Source organism: Tenrec ecaudatus, chromosome 7 (genome assembly GCF_050624435.1).
Source record: "Tenrec ecaudatus isolate mTenEca1 chromosome 7, mTenEca1.hap1, whole genome shotgun sequence".
Lineage (NCBI taxonomy): Eukaryota > Metazoa > Chordata > Mammalia > Afrosoricida > Tenrecidae > Tenrec > Tenrec ecaudatus.
In genome coordinates this window covers 95,422,317-95,442,185 of record NC_134536.1, presented here as the reverse complement: position 1 = coordinate 95,442,185, position 19,869 = coordinate 95,422,317, and the positions used below count along the sequence as shown (strand labels likewise).

The 19,869-nt window shown below is 38.9% G+C and overlaps 1 protein-coding gene across 1 annotated transcript; it reads left to right on the top strand.

Annotated features, from left to right (window-relative positions):
* The first annotated feature begins 6,173 nt into the window (after positions 1 to 6,173).
* Positions 6,174 to 16,483, top strand: IRAK1BP1 (interleukin 1 receptor associated kinase 1 binding protein 1). The gene is made up of 4 exons (XM_075554864.1): positions 6,174 to 6,520; positions 8,680 to 8,745; positions 15,605 to 15,735; positions 15,837 to 16,483. The coding sequence occupies exons 1-4, from the start codon at positions 6,206 to 6,208 to the stop codon at positions 16,105 to 16,107; spliced, it is 783 nt and encodes a 260-aa protein (XP_075410979.1). The 5' UTR covers positions 6,174 to 6,205; the 3' UTR covers positions 16,108 to 16,483.
* The last annotated feature ends 3,386 nt before the right edge of the window (positions 16,484 to 19,869 follow it).

The window sequence follows — 19,869 nt, the reverse complement described above, 5'->3', positions numbered from 1 at the left end:
GCATTAACCATCACACAGGCAACAAAAACCATGAATAGATAACCTTAAAATCTAGACCTCGGGGAACTCACCACCATGCCAGCTCGGGTCCTATGAAGTCTGGTCACTGTGGAATCCCTGCAAGCTGACACTTTGTATGGATCAAGGATGATGATGATGACAATTGTCATTTGCTAAACACCCAGTATAGATCAGGCACTTTACAAAGTGTCCTCAGGTGGACTTCATAACTATCCTAGGAGCGGTACCATCAGGGTAGCATAGTTATTGAAACAAACATCCTCCCACATTTCCGTGGAGTGACAAAATAAAAGTCACTTCTTGCTTTCATCGGATGGCTACGAGGCAGTGGGCTCGGCTCTGGCTTGGTCTAGCTTATCCTTCTTATCTCTCATAGGTCTCTGGGTCCTCCCAGTCAGTCAGCAGATGGCAAAAACAAAAGGAAGAAGCACGTGAGAGACTTTAATGAGTCGAACCAGGAAGTGGTGCACATTATTCAAGTAGTCAGAATTATTTAATTATCTGGTGTTTCTGAACAACCAGAATTTAATTCCATTTCAGGGAAAGACAAACATGAAATGAATAAGATTGAAAGCAAAAATCTTCCCTCATTGGCAGATGACGAACAAGCGTAGATAAAATTTTTATGGGGTACACGAAATTCATTTAGCTAATTTGGCTATACATTAAACAAATCAAAACACATTAAAATATGAATTAGGTAAATTTCCAGATGTGAAATTTTTGTTTGATATATGAAGCACATTAGGCTACATATTGCGGTGCCAATGATGAAGATTCTCTCAGTGGTGATTGGTTGAGATGGGAGATTCTGAAACAAACAGGAAGCACAGGTGTCTAGAAAGGTAAGTATGCTTATTAAACAGGGCAGATCCGAGAATGCTAATAATTTGCCCTTTTTTTTCATGGTTTTGGATGCATCTCAGGAGCACTTCATCCACTTTTACATCTTATTATTCAGCATTCATGTCATAACTGAATTTTATGAATGTTGCACAGAGAAATTTTTTTCTCAGAATTTTTTAAATTAAACTTTAAGCCTCTTTAGTAAATTTTTTTACTCTTCTCACAATGTATAACATTGTCATCATTTAAGCATGGATTCTACAATTCTAAAAAGAAAGAGATCACTGTATTTTTATGCAAATAATGTGTCATTTGTTGTTGTTTGTAAAACATGCAGTCACTTTGTGTATTAATTTCCTTTGCGCACGAAGATGTCACATGTGCATGCATGTTATTTATGGGGGTGTGTATGTGGAACGCGTGGTGCCTATCGTAAGTCCCCCCTCAGTGGGACATGCCTGGAGTTAGAAAACCTTTCACTCTCCGCAGGCACTTGCCATTGCTTTCCCCTCTGTTCCCCCGGAAGCCCTTCCCTTGTTTCCCCATGCGCAGTGCAATGCGGCAGGTGGTTACACTGGCAAAATGCCAACAGCGAAATGGAACTTTGACAGCTAAATTTGGCATCTGTGGTCTTTAATGTTCTTAGTCACCATGCCGCCAGGTTTGGTTTGTTTGGTTGGTTTTTCCTATCATTCTCCACAAGAGGGAGATCTTTAATGTCTGGCCCTTCTCTAAAGCCTCCCAGTCGTGTGTCTCTTCCTGGGCGTCCCCCCCACCCCACATTTCTGCTCCTTTCCTTGTGCTGCTTCGTTAGACTGCTCTCTGCATTATAGTCACAGACTATAGGGGACCTAGCGGCCTCACCTTCTACACTCACATGTTATCAGAGTGTTTTCTTAATGGAAACAGCTCACAAAGTAGAACTCTAATTATATTTACAGCAAGAAAGACGGTTCCTGTTTAGTGCAAAGAGTTAGCATGGTTAACTGATAACCAAAGGTTGGAGGTTCCAGTCCACCCCCCACTCCAGGCACAAGACTTAACAGCCTCCTTCTGAAAACCCAGCCATTAAAAGCCCTACGAAGCACCATCCTGCTCTAACACCTATAATTGATTTATTCCTTGCTTAGAGCTTTCACATTCCAATTACCAATCATTATCAAAGCATCTTGATTGTATGTTTGATCAGGTTCACTCTGAAGAAGTTGGTAGAATTTTCCAATTTCATCGTCATTGACTTTGTTGGTTGATGTGTAAAATTGAAAAATAGTTGTATTGATTCGATTTCCTTATATGCATAGAGTATATTATAGTATCAGAGACATTTTAGTTCAAGATAGATCTTGAAATGTTATTTTTAATAATGTATACCACACCATTCCTCTTGAATTTGTCATTCTAAGCATGGTCAACCACATAATTATCTGATTCTAAATTGCCAATATCTATCCTAAGATATTGATCTTAATGTATCCCATTTCATATTTTACTTCTAATTTTCATAGCTTTACACTTTATACATTCTATATTCCAATCACAAAGTGTTGTTTCTCCTCATTTGCTTGCCCCATCAGCAAATGAAATATCTGAAAGCTTTACTGCCTTCATGTCAGGATGGTTGGCTCTACTTTGAGAAGGCAGCCTTTCCCCGGTCCTATTTTGAGTGCCTGCAGACCTGGGGCACATCTTCTAGCACTATCTGTAACAAAGTTCCACTATTGTTCAACAGGTTTCAGTGGATCTACCAATGTTATGCTGCTGTTCTTATAGAGTTCAGTTGTTAGTCCCTCAGACATAGACAGGCTCTTTCTCCTTCATAATCTGTTCCTAGTCTGGAAGCTGCACTGAAATTTGTTCACCTTGGTAACCCTGCTGTAATTTGAGAGACTAGTGACATAGCTCCCAGCATCACAGCAACAGGCTAGGCACTATAGTATGACAAACTGACAGAAAAGGGGTGGGAAAGATGTTCCTTGTGTTTTACTGACTGTGTGAAGGCACTGGACTGTGTGGATCATAATAAAATATGGATCGCCATGAGAAGAATGGGAATTCCAGAACACTTCATTGTGCTTAAGAGGAACCTGCACATGAATCAAGAGGCAGGCATTAGCACAGAACAAAGGCATGCTGCAGTTTATGATCAGGACAGGTGTGCATGAGGATTGAATCCTTTCACCCTACTTGTTCAATCTGTGTGCTGAGCAAATATTCTGAGAATCTGGACTCTATGAAGAACGCAGCAACAGACTGGTGAAAGATTCATTTCACCCCCTGCCGTATGCAGATTACACAGCCTTGCTTACATAGAGCCCTTGAAGTCCTCACTGATGAAGAACAAAGAATACAATTGTAACACAAAACTCATTGTCATCAAGTCAATTCTGACTCGTAGCAACCCATACAGGACAGAGCAGAGCTGCCCGTGTGAGTGTCCGAGACTGCAAATCTTTACAAAAGATTTGCCCCCTCTCTCTCCCTTGAAGTGGCTGGTGGTTTCAAACTACTGACTGACCCTGTGGTTAGCAGACCAATGTACAGCCCACTATGCAACTGGGGCTTGATCAGGCTCAATGTAAAGACAACTGATTCTCACAAGTGGATCAATTAGTAACACAAAGGGAGAAATGATTGACGTTGTCAAGGATTTTATTTATTGGAATCTGCAACCAATGCTCATAGAAATTACCACCACCACCCCAAAAAACTTATTGCATTGGTAAATTTTACTGCACAAGACCTCTTTAAAATGCTGAAGGATAAGGATGTGACTTTGAGCCCTAAGGTGGGCCTGACTCAAACTGTAGTATTTTCATTCACCTCCTATGCAAATGAAAGCTGGACAACAAATACAGGAAGACTGGAGACCATTGAATGCATTTCAAGTATGGTGCTGAAGAATATTGACAGCACCATCAACTGGCAGAAAAACGAATCTGTCGTGGAGGAAGTAGAACTAGAATGTTCCTTAGAAGGGAAGATGCTGAGACTTCTTATGTATCTTGGATAGGTTATCAGAACAGACCCTTCCCTCGAAAAGGACATCACACTTGGCAAAGCAAAGGATCGGTGGAAAAGAACACCCTCAAGGAGATGGACTGACACAGTGTCTGCAACAATAGGCTCAACCCGAACCTTTGTGAAAATGGCAAAAGGCCAAACAGTGTTTCATTCTGTTGCATGCAGGGTCTCTAAGTCAGAACCGACTTGGTAGGACCTAACAATAACATGGGCCGAATAAATGAGTGACCAGGCCTTATAATTTATCTTATTAATGAAAAGACTAAAATGATAGAGAAAATTACAAAAGGATTGTCGATTAACTTTTCAGGTTCCTGTCTGAGAAAATAGTTTGGGGTTTTTTTCTCTTTCTAAAATGTCATCTTAGTTAACTATTGCTTTTAGAACAGAAACACAAGTGGGTTGCTTAATTCTCTTATTAAGAGGCTAGAGGTCTGAGTTCAGGGAGCTAGACTAGACTTCTTTTTCTTCCTTGGTTCTCAAGGGAGGTCCTTCTCTCAGCTTCTGCTCCCTGGTTTTTTTCTCACGTAGTATGGCATCTACCTTCCCTCGTTCTACTTACACTTGGCACATGCCCACACTAATAATGCTTCCCTAATTGAAAAAGGAAACACATTCTCAAATGGGATCGTAATCATAAGGATCAGAGTTAAGATTGATCATATATTTTGTGGGGACACAATTCAATCCGTAAGAATTCATTCAAAGTTCTCACTTTTGTTCTCAATGCTCTTGATAAAACGCTGGTTTTGTGGGAGATTTAAACAAGAGGGCTTTTTAAACAAAGGTCATTATTAAGTGTTGTAGAGAAAATTCATGAATGTGGGAGAAGGAAAGACCAGGGGAACTTTAGGTTTATATGAGGGAGTTATGGAGGAGGTTCTCCCAAGAAAAGGGAATAAAAAAGATCTAAGTTACTGTTAGTTACACCATGTCCACGCCGAATGTGCTACGACCCTACTTTGGTCTGCTATGCTTCAATTCAAGGCCAGACCTTTCCCAGAGATTTTAGAAAAATTTTAAATCTTGCCCACCTTTTAGCTATTATTACTACTAAGTTTTATTAATACTTTTAAATCATTTTATACTCTGGCCAAGCTCCGGATACATAATTGCAAAGAGAAGCAAATGTGAAAGTTGTTATCAATACTGCTTTGTAGGAGAAGAACCTGAAATTCACAGGCATAATGGATTGTCCAAGATCAAAGTGGCAAATAAATAGCTCATGACAACTGGTTCCTCTCTCAAACAATAAAATGTAGCAAAGGAAACTGCTAGGTTTCTCGGGTGGGAAATACCTAGGTTCTTGACTTCGCATGAGAAAGAATTCACCCCAAAACCTAGTTTGTGACCCAAGTGGGTTTTTATAAAGGACAGTGGAAGTGTCAGGCTTTACAGTTACTGAACACCGGAAACCTCATGGGGCTGCACAACCACACGTGGCTGAGGCCGAACAGAAAGTGGAGAAGCAGCCAAGGGAAAGAAACGACCAGGGCTCCCTGCGGCGTGGTCGACCACACTGGTTGACCCTATTGGGTGAATTAAGCCCACCTGGCCAAGTTTGGGCCCACCCAGCTGTACCGCCCACTTAGGTATAATACCGCCCACCTGGCCAAGTTTGGGCCCACCCAGGTGTACCGCCTGACGGGCTCCAGGGCCTGAATTTGGAGCACGCCCAGTTAGTCTGCATTGGCTTCCAGCCTCCTGCGGGGGCCTTTTGGCTTGGAGAGGACCAATCCTGCTGCCCGCCCGTAGCTACCAAACAAAATCATTGGCGCTGCAGGGCCTCAAAATGCTAGTTGGTGCACCCGGAAGGTCCCGGGCATTTTTTCCTCCCCAGTAAGGCAGAGAAGGAAAACCGAATCCCCCGCCATCAGGGAATTCCCACTTTGGGGGACCATATAGGGCCCTTGCGGGCTTCAGAGGCTGTAGGTCTTTACAGGAGCAGGTGGCCTCTTCTTTCTTCCACGGAACGCCTGGCGGGTTAGCGGCCGCCCGGGCGGTAAGGCTGCGGGAAATCGCAGGCGCGCAGTGACGTGCAGATGCCACCTCACGCCCCGCGACCCCGCCTCGCCGGCCCCGAACTTGCGAGAGCGGGGAGGGTGGAGCTCCCAGTAAGGCGACTAGAGAGCCAGCCCGCGGAGATGTTTAAGGGTAAACACAATAAACTCCTTAAAGACGCGCCCCGCACACGCCCTAACGTCCGCCCCGCCTCCTTCCAGTTCGGGGCCCGCCACGGCGATCCCGGCATGCTCCGCGCCGCGCGCCGCTCCGGCCGCCGTCGGCCCGCGGTTGCCATGGGAACGCCGCCGCCGCTATGTCCCAGCAGCAGCCGCCGGCGTCGCGGGTGTTCGTGGAACTGGTTCCCTGGGCCGACCGCGGCCGGGAGAACAGCCTGCTCCCGTGCGGAGAGGCGGGGCCGGGGCTCCGCCGCCCCCTCCCCTCGGCGCAGCCCCTCCCGGCGACCCGCGAGGCGCACGTCCACGGCGCCGCCGAGGTGTCCGCCGGCCCCGACCGCGCGCAGGTCGCCATCCGGGTGAGCAGCACCAAGGAGGTGGCGGCCGAGGCCAAGAAGAGCGTTTGCCGCCGCCTGGACTACATCTCCCAGAGCCTCCAGCAGCAAGGCCTGCAGGTGAGGCGCCGCAGCCGGCGAGGCCGCGGGGACCCCGGGCGCCAGAAGCCTCCAAGGGACCGCGGCACCCGTGCCCCGGGCATGGCCTGCGGACTGCATTGACTGCAGTACGCGTGTGAATAGACAGGGCAAACTGGGTGCGTTTGGGAGGGACGTTCTGCAAGTGGTTTTGTTTTGCACCATGAAATCTTCAACTTGAAGCGTAAGCTGTAAACACTTGCCGTTTGCCCCAGTGTTCTCTGTCATAAAATGAACCAAAGTGAGCCACACCCTATAGAAATCATCGATCTATGAATGGATGGAGGGGGAGTGGGGGTCACACTAGCCCCAAATAAGAACAATTAGCCCTTATGACATGGCCCGACGGGACGGTTTTCTCCATGAAGAGCTCTCTAAGTGTCCGCTATCAATAAGAACATGTCTCTGGACTTAAAGGCTTGTCTTCAAACAAGCAGCCATCCAAGTGAGGTGTCAGCTAAGCCCGCTTGGAGGTCACGCACCAGCCTGTGTGAGTCAAAGATTAAAAATAATATACCCAAATCTGAAGGAGGGAATGGGGTCAGAGCTTCAATGGTAAATACTCAGTTTGCAGAAGGCTACGGATGGTCCGGGAAATCCAAACTCCATTGCAGTGTCCCCCACATGATTAAGTCACTGGTGAGTTCCCTCTGATCCGTGTTGACGGGTGGGGACAGCCGTGTTAGCAGCTCACACAGGACGCCGGCAGAGGACCTCCCGCATGGTGAAGCAGAGGGCCAGCCTGCGGGAGGGACACCCCAGGGACTGGCATAGGCGCTACCACAGCGGACTTGAACATGCTGGTAATTCTGGGTAAGGAGCAGGCCAGGCAGCATTTCAGTATGGTAAATTGACACGAGGTGCCATCAAGTCAATGGCAGCACATCTTTTATTTTTGATAAAAACAGTAACTGTTAAAAACAAAAATAATAAAGGATGCTCTTCGTGTGTCTTTCTTGACATAGTCATCTCATAATTTTAAATCAAAAGTTTTATGAGTTTATCCAAAAAAGGGAGAAAATAAACCAAAAAGACATCTAAAAATGGAAGAAAAATATGTTTGAATGTCATACAAGAATATTGAATGACAACAATTATGTGACCAAATTTTTAAAAGTTGGTGTAATCTACTTTTTGGCAATTAACATATATTGTATTTATTATACAAAAATTTTATTTATCACTGGAGCGATAAGACATTGGAGGAGTTAAAATTAGCACTTGAGTAAAAAAATCTCAAGTTAAAGTATTTAAAATTTGTCTTGATCACAAATTGCTAAAAATTAGTGAATATCTTAAAATACAGGTGCAGATGTGTATTCCATATTTAAATCACTGTTGGGCACAGCTAATAATATTTAAAACATATATTTTTAATTGCATAGAGTTATAAAACAAAAGTTCTTCAAGGGTGAGTAGAACCCATTTCATAAACTTTAAAATTTTTTGAAAAGTGAATAAGAAATGTAACATTTCCACCAGTCATGTACTGCATTTTCCCAGAAAATTTTACGGATCAACGGTACTTTCTAAAAACAAAATGGCCTAATATTGCAAGAAACATTTTATTTATTTGTATAGCATCTACTTTTTCTCAATGTCTTCTTTGTGACAAGTACTTTATATATAATTTATCTCTAAATGCTCAAAACAATTTGATGTGGCATCTGTGGTATTAGTAAGATTATTAAAGAGCTCCCAGTAAAATGGTTAATAATAAAATAAATAATATAATTACTAAAATGTGGAAACTGGCTCCAAAATCCAAAGTTGCAGATGATAGCTACTCATTAAACTTATCTTAAGCATATCTTTTAAATTGTAATATTCCTATAATATCAGAGATACTTAGGTGTGCTGACTCCTCATACATTCATTGTAAAGTAGCATGTATACATATACAACCTTACGTTCTTACTTTCTCTAAGGTACTATAAAAATTACTGTAAGTCGAACAACCATTATGATAGACTTCCAGCAAATAATTTAGGTTTCTGAGTTTACTTGATGTCACTTTTAAAATTTAGAACATCAGGCAAAAGAGATCTTTTTACTAAGTTCTGGTTTCTAATTTATGTTTTAAGAAATTGTGTTTAATAAGTAATTACTTACTAATTGTGCTCCTGTACTTTCTGTTTCAGGCAGAAAACGTGACAGTGACAAAGGATTTCAGAAGAGTAGAAAATGCTTATCATATGGAAGCAGAGGTATGTCATTAATAGTCTAAAATTGTGGGAACAACTTATCGTCTACTTTTATTCTTGAAGGGAGGAGTCCTAATGGTGTAGTGATTCTGCATTGGTTTGCGATCTGCAAGGTTAATAGTTTGAAACTAGATTCTCCGAGGTAGAACTCCTATTAACCATTCAAGTCTTGGAAACTCCTGGGGGAAGTTCTGCTCTGTCCTAGAGGGTCACTATGAGTCAGCCTTGAATTGATGGTAGTGAGATTTAGTTTTGTTTTTTTATTGTTGAAACTAAAATGTATATGATAAATCCTTTTCATGGTATTGATAAATGATTATCTTTCTTAAAATAATTAGTGTCACAACTAAGCTTTCAAAAGAAATTTGACTCTTAAAAGAGATATTGTTATGGAATTCAATAAAAGTAATGGAATTCAATAAAAGTAAGGGATAGCATGATGAACATCAGTGTTGCTGAATTGGCCATGTAAAAAAAATGTTGAATTTGTAAGTTTTTTTCTGTTATATAAATTTTTACCACAGAAAACACTTTTAAAAAGGAGACATGTAGCACTCAATTACCACCTCATTAAAATTTAAGTGAAATTATGTCCTATGGAGAAGGAAACTAAAGTGAGAAATTTCAGATAAAAAATAAATTAATAAAGCAATAACATAAAGAATTTAAACACTTTTCAGCCTTTTGTTTCACAATGTAATTTTACTGTCCTATGATAGATTGAGGGTTATTTAAATATAAATTGCTTGTGAGTGTAGGCTGAGGGTGCTCAATTTCAGACCTCCCAAAGGCCACATACAGAAAGAAAATTCTGTCTTACGTCTTGAAATAGTATGTACCACTATACTCTTGCCCCAGTGCTTAGTTTCATAGTTTTGTGGGGGGTTGCCAGCTAAAATATAACTACCACAAAGAATATATAAATTAGTCAAAATGACTTCAGGAAGCCATTTGTCAAAACTTATAGTAATGGGGACAGAAAAATACCTTCCAAAGAGCAGTCTGGAAAGATTCCAAACTGTAGCCATTAAATGGTGGGAGAATGTTAAGCTACTTTTCCAGTACCCGTTTGGTCTTCTGATTTAAAAGAATAAGGAAATATTCTTAGCGATGCCAGCCAGGCTTCATGGACAGTGGGAAGTTTTGAGGAACTGGCCTCCAAAGAGAAAGAATGTATTAAAGCTGCTTACTCTCACTATGACACATGACTAAAGACTCGATAAGCTCTTTTCCTCTTTCTTCTGCTTTGCTTAATTTTAAAATTACATTCAAATTTCTTAAGAGCGGATCTGACTATATTTTGTAAGGATTTCCTAATAGTCAACACATATCATACACTTTGGTAGCTGAAGTAAAATAGGTCAATGAAAAAAGAAGACTCTCAGAGGGATTGATAGAGCAACTACAACAGTAGACTCAAATATAACAATTGTGAGGATTGTCAGGACGAGGCATTGTTTCTTTCTGTTGTGTGTAAGATCACGATGAGCCCAAACCAACTTGACAGCATCTACAACAGTAATAGATGGATTATCTTTCAGTCAGTAACAACGATCAGTGGAGCCCGAGAGTGGATCACAAGGAACAAGGCATGTCAAATTGTACATACAGAATGGAGTACGGATTTGTGAGCATAGTTGTAACAAGCCCACAAAATGTACGTCTAACATATTTCAATGTTCTCATGGACAATTAAATTGCTGATATAATGTATGGTAGAACATTACCTTTCACATACATAGTACATGGGATTTGCATTGTGAAAGATGCTTTAGAGAATTTTAACCTTCCACCTTATTCTGCTACATCTTTTTGTTTTAATGATACTTATATTGAAGGTTGAGAATTTTATGTGACTTTTGTAACAGCAGATGAGTAGTTCTGTGAGGGTTGAAGGGCACTTGATGAAAACTCTGGCTTGAAGATTCTTATGTCAGTACCATACTGTATTATGTGTTTCCATGACACAACCGTAGTGTCAGAGGGCTTTTTTTAAAGTCTGACTTTTGAGGAGATTGTGCATGAGTTGAGGAGCTACATAAATGTCAGTGTTTACAGGGGGATTTTTACAATAAAACAGTGAGTTTTGAAGATATAAAAATTACCTCCAATTGAATTTTCTTTCCCTAGTAGGAAGCCCAGAGAAGCCCTGTTGGCACATTGGGCTTCTAAGGACAAGCTCAGCAATGTGAACCATTCACTGCGCAGGAGAAAAGAGAGGCTGTCTCCTCCCCTGAGTGGTTACAGTCTTGGAAACTCCAGAGAGCAGTTCTGCTCTTCCCTGCGGTTTCTCAGAGTTGAATTGATTAGACAGAAGTGGGTTTAGTAGACTTTAAAATTGCAGCCCTTTAGGATCGAGCTGAAACGTGTTTCGCCTAGTGCTGCTCTTTAGTTGAGATAATATTAGGAGGATGTCATCCCTAACCCTAACCCTAACCCTTAAAGAATGCAGAAATTGTATGCAAAATATTAAGCACAGGTCTTGTCAGAGGATACCTGAATATAATGCTATTATATATATATAGTAAAAATAACCACTTGACTTGTGGGAACAATCCAAACAAAACCCAAAACGCATTGGCTTAATCAAGATAAAGGAATGTGCCTCGCTTTTAACAGTGAGATAGGCCCGCTAGACGTACATAGGCAATCACAGTTTTCAGTGCTGTGTCCTAAGTGGCTGCCCTAGTACCATCACCATATCATGTTGGCATCTCAAACAGTAGGAAAAGATAGAAGTCAAGGAGAACTGTAAGCCCCAAAGGAGGGAATTAGGAGAAAATAAAAATATTTGAAGAAATAATGGACAGACTTTTTTTAACCTGATGAAAACTATAAACCCTAAGATCCAAAAATTCTAATAAATTCGAAATGCAAGAAATGTGAAAACTGTATCATAATTAGGTTGTTCAAAGCCAGTTGTACATCTTAAAAGAGCCAGAGTAAAAGACACATTATGTCCAGAGGGGAAAAATAAAGTGACAGCAAATTCTCTGCAGAAAGTTTACAAGGAAACCATGGAACAATATGCTAAAATATTCAAAGAAAATACCTTCAACCTGTGGATTTCTGTATCTATAAAGAACATCCTTCAGAAACAAAGGCCGAAAGACATCTTCAGAGATGAAAGCTGAGAAAAATAGATCTCCTACAGACCTCATTACAAAAAGCATTAAAGAAAGATATGTAGGCAGGAAGAAATCAATAACAGGAAGCGGCAGGGGGAGCCAATCTACACAAAGAAATGAAGAGCACCAATAATGGTAACTATAAGGATAAATAAAATATAAAATACTTCTAGATAATTTTTTAGGTATAATTGACAGTTTAATCAAAACAAAATGTGCTGGTAGGTATTGTGGCATACATAAAAATAAAATATAACAGCAATAGCAATCAGCTGAGTAGAGGACAAATAGTAATATAAAGTCCTTAGGCATACATTAAAAGGTAAAATATCTCTTTAAAGTAGATTGATACATTAAATATGTATACAATAAACTAGCTGTTACTAAAATAGTAACAAAAGGAATTATAACCAATTAAGGTAGTGACATATAAAATGGAATAATAGTAGTAATCTCAATCCTAAAGAAGGCAGAAAATGATGAATGAAGTAACAAAGGGCAAAAAATGAGACAAATAGAAAACAAATAGCATGATGGCAGATTTAAACTGAGCCATATTAATAATCACATTAAATATAAATTGTCTAAATACCTCCTCCGTTAAGAGTAATGTGTAGTCTGTACTGAATTGTGATAGCAATTGTACAATCTGCTTGACGTGATCAAACTATGGAATGATATATGTATTAAATACCAATTAGTAATAATTTTTTTAAGGAGTACTGTGTAGAAATATACGCTCTCTGGAAGAAATTCACTTTCAAAAAACAAATTGGTAACAGTGTAAAGTTTTTAAAATATAATCTAGGAGGAAATAAAGACATAAGTTGGTTAAGAGTAAGATGATGGGAAAAGGTGCACCCTGTCAACATGAATCCAAAGATGCTGAAGTGGCTGTGGTAATATCAGACATGGAGGATTTCAGAACAAAATAAAACATGATAGATTAAAAGAAGACCATTTCATAATGATAAAGAGGTTAATTTAAAAAGGACAGAAGAACCGTAAACATTTAGGCACCAAATAAAAGAGCTTAAAGGTACTTGAAGCAAAAATGGAAAAATAGAAATAGCTATACGTTAGTCTTACTTGGAGATTTCATTAATTCTTTTTGAATAACTGATAAAAGCAAGTTGACACAATGAGTAAAATTATAAAAAGGTAAATAAAACTGTCAACAAAATTTAACTGATGCCATTTACAGAACTCCCATCTCACAACAGCAAACTATAAGGGCAAGAAAAAGGAATAAATGATTGAAAAGGAATAAAGTTATAACCGTCTACATAGCAATAGGAATAACCATCTACATAGACAAGCCATTGGAACTTACAAAAGGGCTATCAGAACTAAAAAAGAGAAGGGTAAAACATCAATAAAATGAATTTAACAAGGTGGCAAGATATGAGATCAATATTCCAAAACTATTTATACTATCAATGAACAATTGAACATTAAAAGTAGAAAAGCAATTTCATAAGAAATGCCTAGGAATAAATCTGATAAAAGAAAAATGTATGTTGAAAACTATAAAACATTATGGGAAAAAATTTAAAACCTTAAATAAGCAGATCTCTGTTTCATTCATGGTTCAGAAAGACTCAATTTTATTTACATTGTCACTTCCTCCCCAATTTGATGTATAGACTCTGAAATCCCAATCAACATCATGGCCATGATTTTCTGTAGAAATTGACAAACATAAATTTCATATAAAAATGCAAAAGACCTAGAACAGCCAAAACCTTGAGAAAGAAGCAGCTTTAGTCATAATAGCTTCAAATTGGAACTAACCCTCATGTTTTGTAACTGTCGTATGCCCACATAAAGGAATATTACTAAGTACCACGAAGGACAAATGACATACAACATGGACAAATCTCAAATGCATTATGCTAAGCAATGCTTGGTTCCATTTACAGGGCAGTCTGGAAATGGCAAGTCTGTGAGATGGAGGAACAGTAGTGGTTGCCGAGGCTTTTGAGTAGATGGAGAAGATGACCGTAAAGAGTTATTTGAGGGCTTTGGAAGGGTAGTAGAATGGATTGTATACGTCTATATCATGGTTATTTATAACTGTCCATTCGTCAAAACTCCTAGAACTCTACACCAAACACGGTGGAGTATGTATTTAGTATAAATGAAGTGAAAAGTAGAAATTGCCATGAGGTTAATAGTATGTGGAGGTTCTTTGTTTTAATCATTTTATTGGGGCTCATACAGCTCTTACCACAATCCATTCATCCATCCATTGTGGCAAGCACATTTGTACATTCGTTGCCCTCATCATTCTTGGGGTTCTTTATACTACTAATTCATTTTTTATATATTTGAAAGTTTCAATTACAAGTTTTAAAAACTGAAAAATAAATTATGATGGTAGAAGAGTTCCAGAAATGATCATAGATGTTGAAATATTTTAAACCAACGGATAAGGGACAGGAGAATGAAAAGTGGCACCTATGAAAAATAGAGGGGGTGGGGAGGAAATGGTTTGAAAAATAAACATAAGAATGTGTCTCCTAAGGGGGGGGGGATGCCGAGTGAGTGCACACCTTGAATGAAGATCTGGCAGTGCGGAAAGAACAAATACTAGGAAGCATGAGACAGGTTCAGAACTCATTGATAACTTTCCAGACTTATTTGAGACATTAAATATAAAAGCAAACATGAGATTAAGAAAGGAAGTAATCATGACACAGAGGCAGAGGTTCTTGAAAGGAAGTTAGTGGAATAATAGAAAGTAGAGTATGTTCCCACTAAAGAGAAAATAACATGCTTTTATTGACAAAAGCATGTTGTTTTCTTGTGCAATTTGAACATCACTTTCAGTGTATCCCATTCTTTTGCAGTTTGAAGTGATGAATTGAATAAAAAAGATAAAGCAAAGGGAATTTCTTCAATTTGCATCATAAAATGTCCCTTATTGCCTTAAGGAAAATTTAAAAATACTCAAGTCAAAATTATATAACTTTCGTGTCAGACTGGGTTGTCTAGAGAAACAAAACCAATGACACTTATATGTAAGAAAGAACTTTATATCAAGAAGTAATTTTTTATCAAGAAGGTGTGGGGACTTCTGCATTGGACAGGAGGGATCACTGTTTGCGGAGAGGCCTGGCACGCAGAAACAGCATCAGACTGGCGTCTGAAGATGGGGGTTGAAATCCCTTCTTATGCCTTCTTATGGGGGTTGAAATCCCTCTTAGTGCCTCATTTTCCTCTCTTGTTAAAAAATAATAATAATAATAAGGTGTGCCAGCCCAGTCCAACTCAAGTCCCTGGGTCAGGGCTGCAGCCAAAGGTGCTGAAAGGTGAAGAGGAAGTCGAGCCATCCCAGCCACTGGATGCAGAGTCACATGGGAGCATGGCAAGACGCTGGCAACTCCCAGGGTTAGTGCCCGCATGAGATCAACCCTAGAGGCAAACACCGAGCCCAAACAAGCAGGGAGGCCAAGGGTAAAAAGGCCACACATCCAAGGAGGCATCGTCATTGACAGGTTGGACTCCACCCCTACATTTCATCCAGGTATAAGTTGACATAAAATCTAAGAACCACAACGTTCAAAATAAGTAAAATTCCTAAATCTAGTAACAAAATAGTTTTATTTTCATTAAAAATATAAGATCACCTTTTTTCTTACCTGTTACATACTGTGAAATTTGACTTTACTTTTTTAAATTACATGCATCATCATGCATGAGAATAATTTCAAATGCCTTTTCATTTACAGGTCTGCATTACATTTACTGAATTTGGAAAAATGCAAAATATTTGCAACTTTCTTGTTGAAAAGCTAGATAGCTCTGTTGTCATCAGTCCACCACAATTCTATCATACACCAGGTTCTGTTGAGACACTCCGGTAAGTTAAGCACATCTTTAAGTAAATGACCAATTCCTGAAACTGTTCAGTGCAATGGCTCACCATTCTCTTATTAATAATGCTTGCATTTAATTCCTAAGACGGAAAGCCTGTCTTCTTGCTGTTGAGAACGCATGGCGTAAAGCTCAAGAAGTCTGTACCCTTGTCGGCCAGAGCATAGGAAAACCTTTATTAATCAAAGAAGAGGAAACAAAAGAATGGGAAGGTCAAGTAGATGATCACCAGTCATCAAGTCTCTCAAGTTCATTAACTGTGCAGCAAAAAATCAAAAGTGCAACAATACATGCTGCCTCAAAAGTATTTGTAACTTTTGAGGTAAAGGGAAAAGAAAAGAAAAAAAAGCATCTCTGAAATTCCAACCAAAATATATTGTGTTTGTATCTTTTTTTAATATATTAATTACTTTAATTGGGGGCTCTTACATCTCCCATCACAATCCCTACATTCATCCACTGTGTCAAGCACATTTGTACATATGCTGCCATCACAATTTTCAAAAAGCATTTTCTTTCTACTTGAGCCCTTGATATCTGTGTTTGTATCTTACCTATTTTTGTAAGTTTTATAACATTGGCGTTTGTCCCAAACATTTGTATCATGTATTTGTAAAATGCTTCTTCTAAAAATCTGTCTAATATTTATGTTCACTCTCTGTTTCTATTTTTAAGAACTTACTCTGAGAATTTTTTTTAATTTAGGAAATAAATGTATAATTTGTGGATTTGCATACTGCAATTACATATAGGTGCACGTGTAAATAACATGATTCCTAACAAAGCTTAAGCTAAATTTTCTCAGCCATGTTTTTATAAAGAAAATTCCTAAACTATTCATTATAAAAAAAATAACACTAAAACTAGGCTTCAACAAATTAGCTAACTTTTAAAAATTATAAACTAATATATGAAAGGAAAATATTATGCCAAATAGAACTTAATCATTTTATACAACTTCTTATAAATATAGATACAGCATCTTAAGCATAGCATGTTGGATATGAGACTTGATTTTATCCTACTTGTAAACTAATCTGTTAGCCTGTTACTGTTTCATGAATGCTAGCAGGGCACAGGATGCTCATGGATTAGCGACAAAGACCTCTCTCACTCGTAGCATAGCAGGCAGCCGTGAGTTCAGTATATTTGCATCACTTCTCTTGTTCTGAAGTTCCACTGGGACAGCACAATAGCAGTAGCACCATACCTATGACCACACACGTAGTAGTTTTTCATCATACTTAAGGAATATCGAGTTTGAGAATTCATTGCTTTTATCATAAACAGAAACAAACTGTTATTTGTTCTAGAGGGAGGGTATGACCTCTGCCCTCAAGGACGTTAACTGTAAACACAGTCCTGAGAAGCACCCTGAGTAAAGAATAGTCTCAGAGCTTTGCTGCATTCTAGGCAACCCAGCAAGATGTCTAGGAAGGCAAGACCCTCGTGGTGGACTCTCTCCCAGCACACCTAGCACTTCTCTTCCTAGGTCTAAAACCCATGGAAATACAGACCAAGTACTTCATCCGTAGTAACTCTAAACAGTAAATAGAAAGAAGGTTGAGCATTACGTAGCTTTTGATTATAACAAAGACAAAACAATCTGTTTAGAACAGATAAGATTTTTATGCCAGAATAAGATACAATCTACGGACCAAACTATCTTCAAGGCTCCATAGATTATATAGCATTGACAGATACAAATATAATGTAAGCTATACATATATATATATATATATCATTTGAAAAAGCTATACATATATATATCATTTGAAACTCTGAAAGATGCATTTTTAATGTTTTTTAAAAATTAGTAAAGAAATGGGGAATTATTTTTAATAACATGCTTTGTTTGATATAGTTTATCTAAGATATTACTATTTTAGCAGTAATCAGTACAGTATTGTCATTAATGAGATAATACTACATTAATTTTTGTACAAACCCTCCAAAAGCTAATATATCATTTACAGCACATCTCAATTCAAATGTAAAATTTCACTAGAAATGATTGGTCTATGTTTAAATTTACTAAATTATACAGTTGAAAAACATAGATTGATATACTTAGCATTGTTTCAGACATGCTGGAAAGATTTTCAGTAATTGGACAAAGTATCAGTTTTTTAATTTAAGTAAAATTTAAATTCAGTTCTTCAGTTACTCCATAGCCATATAAGTGGCTAATGACTATTGTTTTGGACAGACAGGGATTAGATGGAGATAATACTGATATTTAAAGATAATTGAAATTTAACAATAAGGACCCAGTGCTATTACATTACATACTATCATAAGCCAAGTCTTTATCCAGTGTAGACTTTCTATCCGTCCATAGAGATTGTTTCTAGGGGTTTTCCTTTGCGGTATATTGATGTTGTTTTTGTCAGGTGTCATTGACTCATTCTGACTCGTAGCGACCCTATGCACAACAAAGCCAAGCACTGCCTGGCCCTTTGCCATCCTCATATTGCTGTATTTGAGCCCATTGCTCCAGCCACTTGTATTAGTCTGTCTCACCAAGTCTTCCCGTTTTCATAGCCCTTCCACTTTTCCAAGTATGATAACCTTTTCCAGGAAATGGTTTCTCCTGACAACATGTCCAAAATAACAAAGAAGTGTTAAAAATACCATGGCCTTGGTTAGGCACATCTTATTCCTTAAAGTGGCATCCTTGCTCTTCAGTCCTTTGTACTGCTACACACCAATATTTCTTCCCTACAGCATACTTTCATATGCACTTGCCTTCCCCAGTGTCTACCCGAGTGGTATTGAAATATCTTTATAGCTCTCTATTGGAATGTCATTGAAGGAAGAGAACATGGAAGAACCGTTTTGGAATATAACACTCCTTTATTTGCTACTAAAAAGAAAACTCCCCAAAACTAGGTATCTTGTCTTTTTCATGCCCAAGTATAATGTCCAGGCCAGCACAGTAGGCTCACGTAATGTTTGCTGAGCAGATTTACCACTTGTGTAAACGTAGCAATGCACTTATTTGTCTTAAGCTTCTGTTTTCTTACTGAGCAAATGAGAATAACTACCTTACAGTGGTGCTAAAAGAATTGAAGTGGGTAAGTATATGGCCATGAGAGCAGCACTGAACACAAGAGTAGTTAGTAAATAGTAGCCATTATATTAACAACATTCTTTCATTATTATCAACCAAATTAAAAAGTGGATTTTCCAAATTTCTGTTAGTTATACTAAAGATTAAAATGTTAGAACCCAAATTAAAGAAATACTGAATTATCTCCCTATTCACCCCACCCAAAGACCAAAAAAAATCAAGACCAATCTCATTACCACCAAGTTCATTCCAACTTACAGCAACTAAAGAATAGACTATAATTGCCCCCCACAGGGCTTCCTATCATTACAGAAGCAGACTGCCACATCTTCCTCATGTGGAACAGCAAGCAGCTTGTGGGTTTGAACCACCAACCTTTCTGTTAGCTTACCCACTGCACAACCAAGTCTTTAACAACAAAAGACCCTGATTGTCACCACACTGATTCTGATTCATAGCAATCTTACAGGAAAGTATAGAACATCCTTTTGAGTTTCCAATGCTGTAAAATCAACGGTGAAGGGTTTTGGAGTTTAATCTGAATCAAGGAGTTCTTGATTGCTGCAGTGGTTTACTGCTGAAAAGCTGGAGATGCGAAGAAGAAAAGTGTCACTACTTCCCAAAAGTGAGCCACAGAAAACGCTGTGGAGCAGAGTTCTACTTCAACACACATAGGGTCATCATGAGTCAGACTTGACAACAAGTGGTTGACTGAATCAAAGATGTCTCTCAGGGAGAGGTAATAGAAATTCTTTAACATGGGTTATTTTGTATTATTTCATTAAAATAACAAAACACCTTATAACTTGATTATCAGGAGGGTATTTCTGTTGTCGCCACTGTTGTGAAGCTCCAGCTTTGGCATCTCAGTCAACACCGATGCTCAGCTCTGTCACTTGTACATGATCACCAGTCCCACATTAGAACAAGTACCTGATGGCTTTGGACTTTCCATGTGAGTTGCTTGTATTAGGAAAAAATAAAGGCTAAACAAAAACATGACTACATAGGGCTTAAGATTTACAGGGTTGTTTGTTGGTTTTTTTT

Bases quoted from the DNA above. Each gene is read 5' to 3' on its own strand.
- IRAK1BP1 (XM_075554864.1), top strand. From the start codon at position 6,206: ATGTCCCAGCAGCAGCCGCCGGCGTCGCGGGTGTTCGTGGAACTGGTT. The intron at 6,521-8,679 runs GTGAGGCGCCGC...TTTCTGTTTCAG, and splicing joins TCCAGCAGCAAGGCCTGCAG to GCAGAAAACGTGACAGTGAC. The intron at 15,736-15,836 runs GTAAGTTAAGCA...TTAATTCCTAAG, and splicing joins GGTTCTGTTGAGACACTCCG to ACGGAAAGCCTGTCTTCTTG.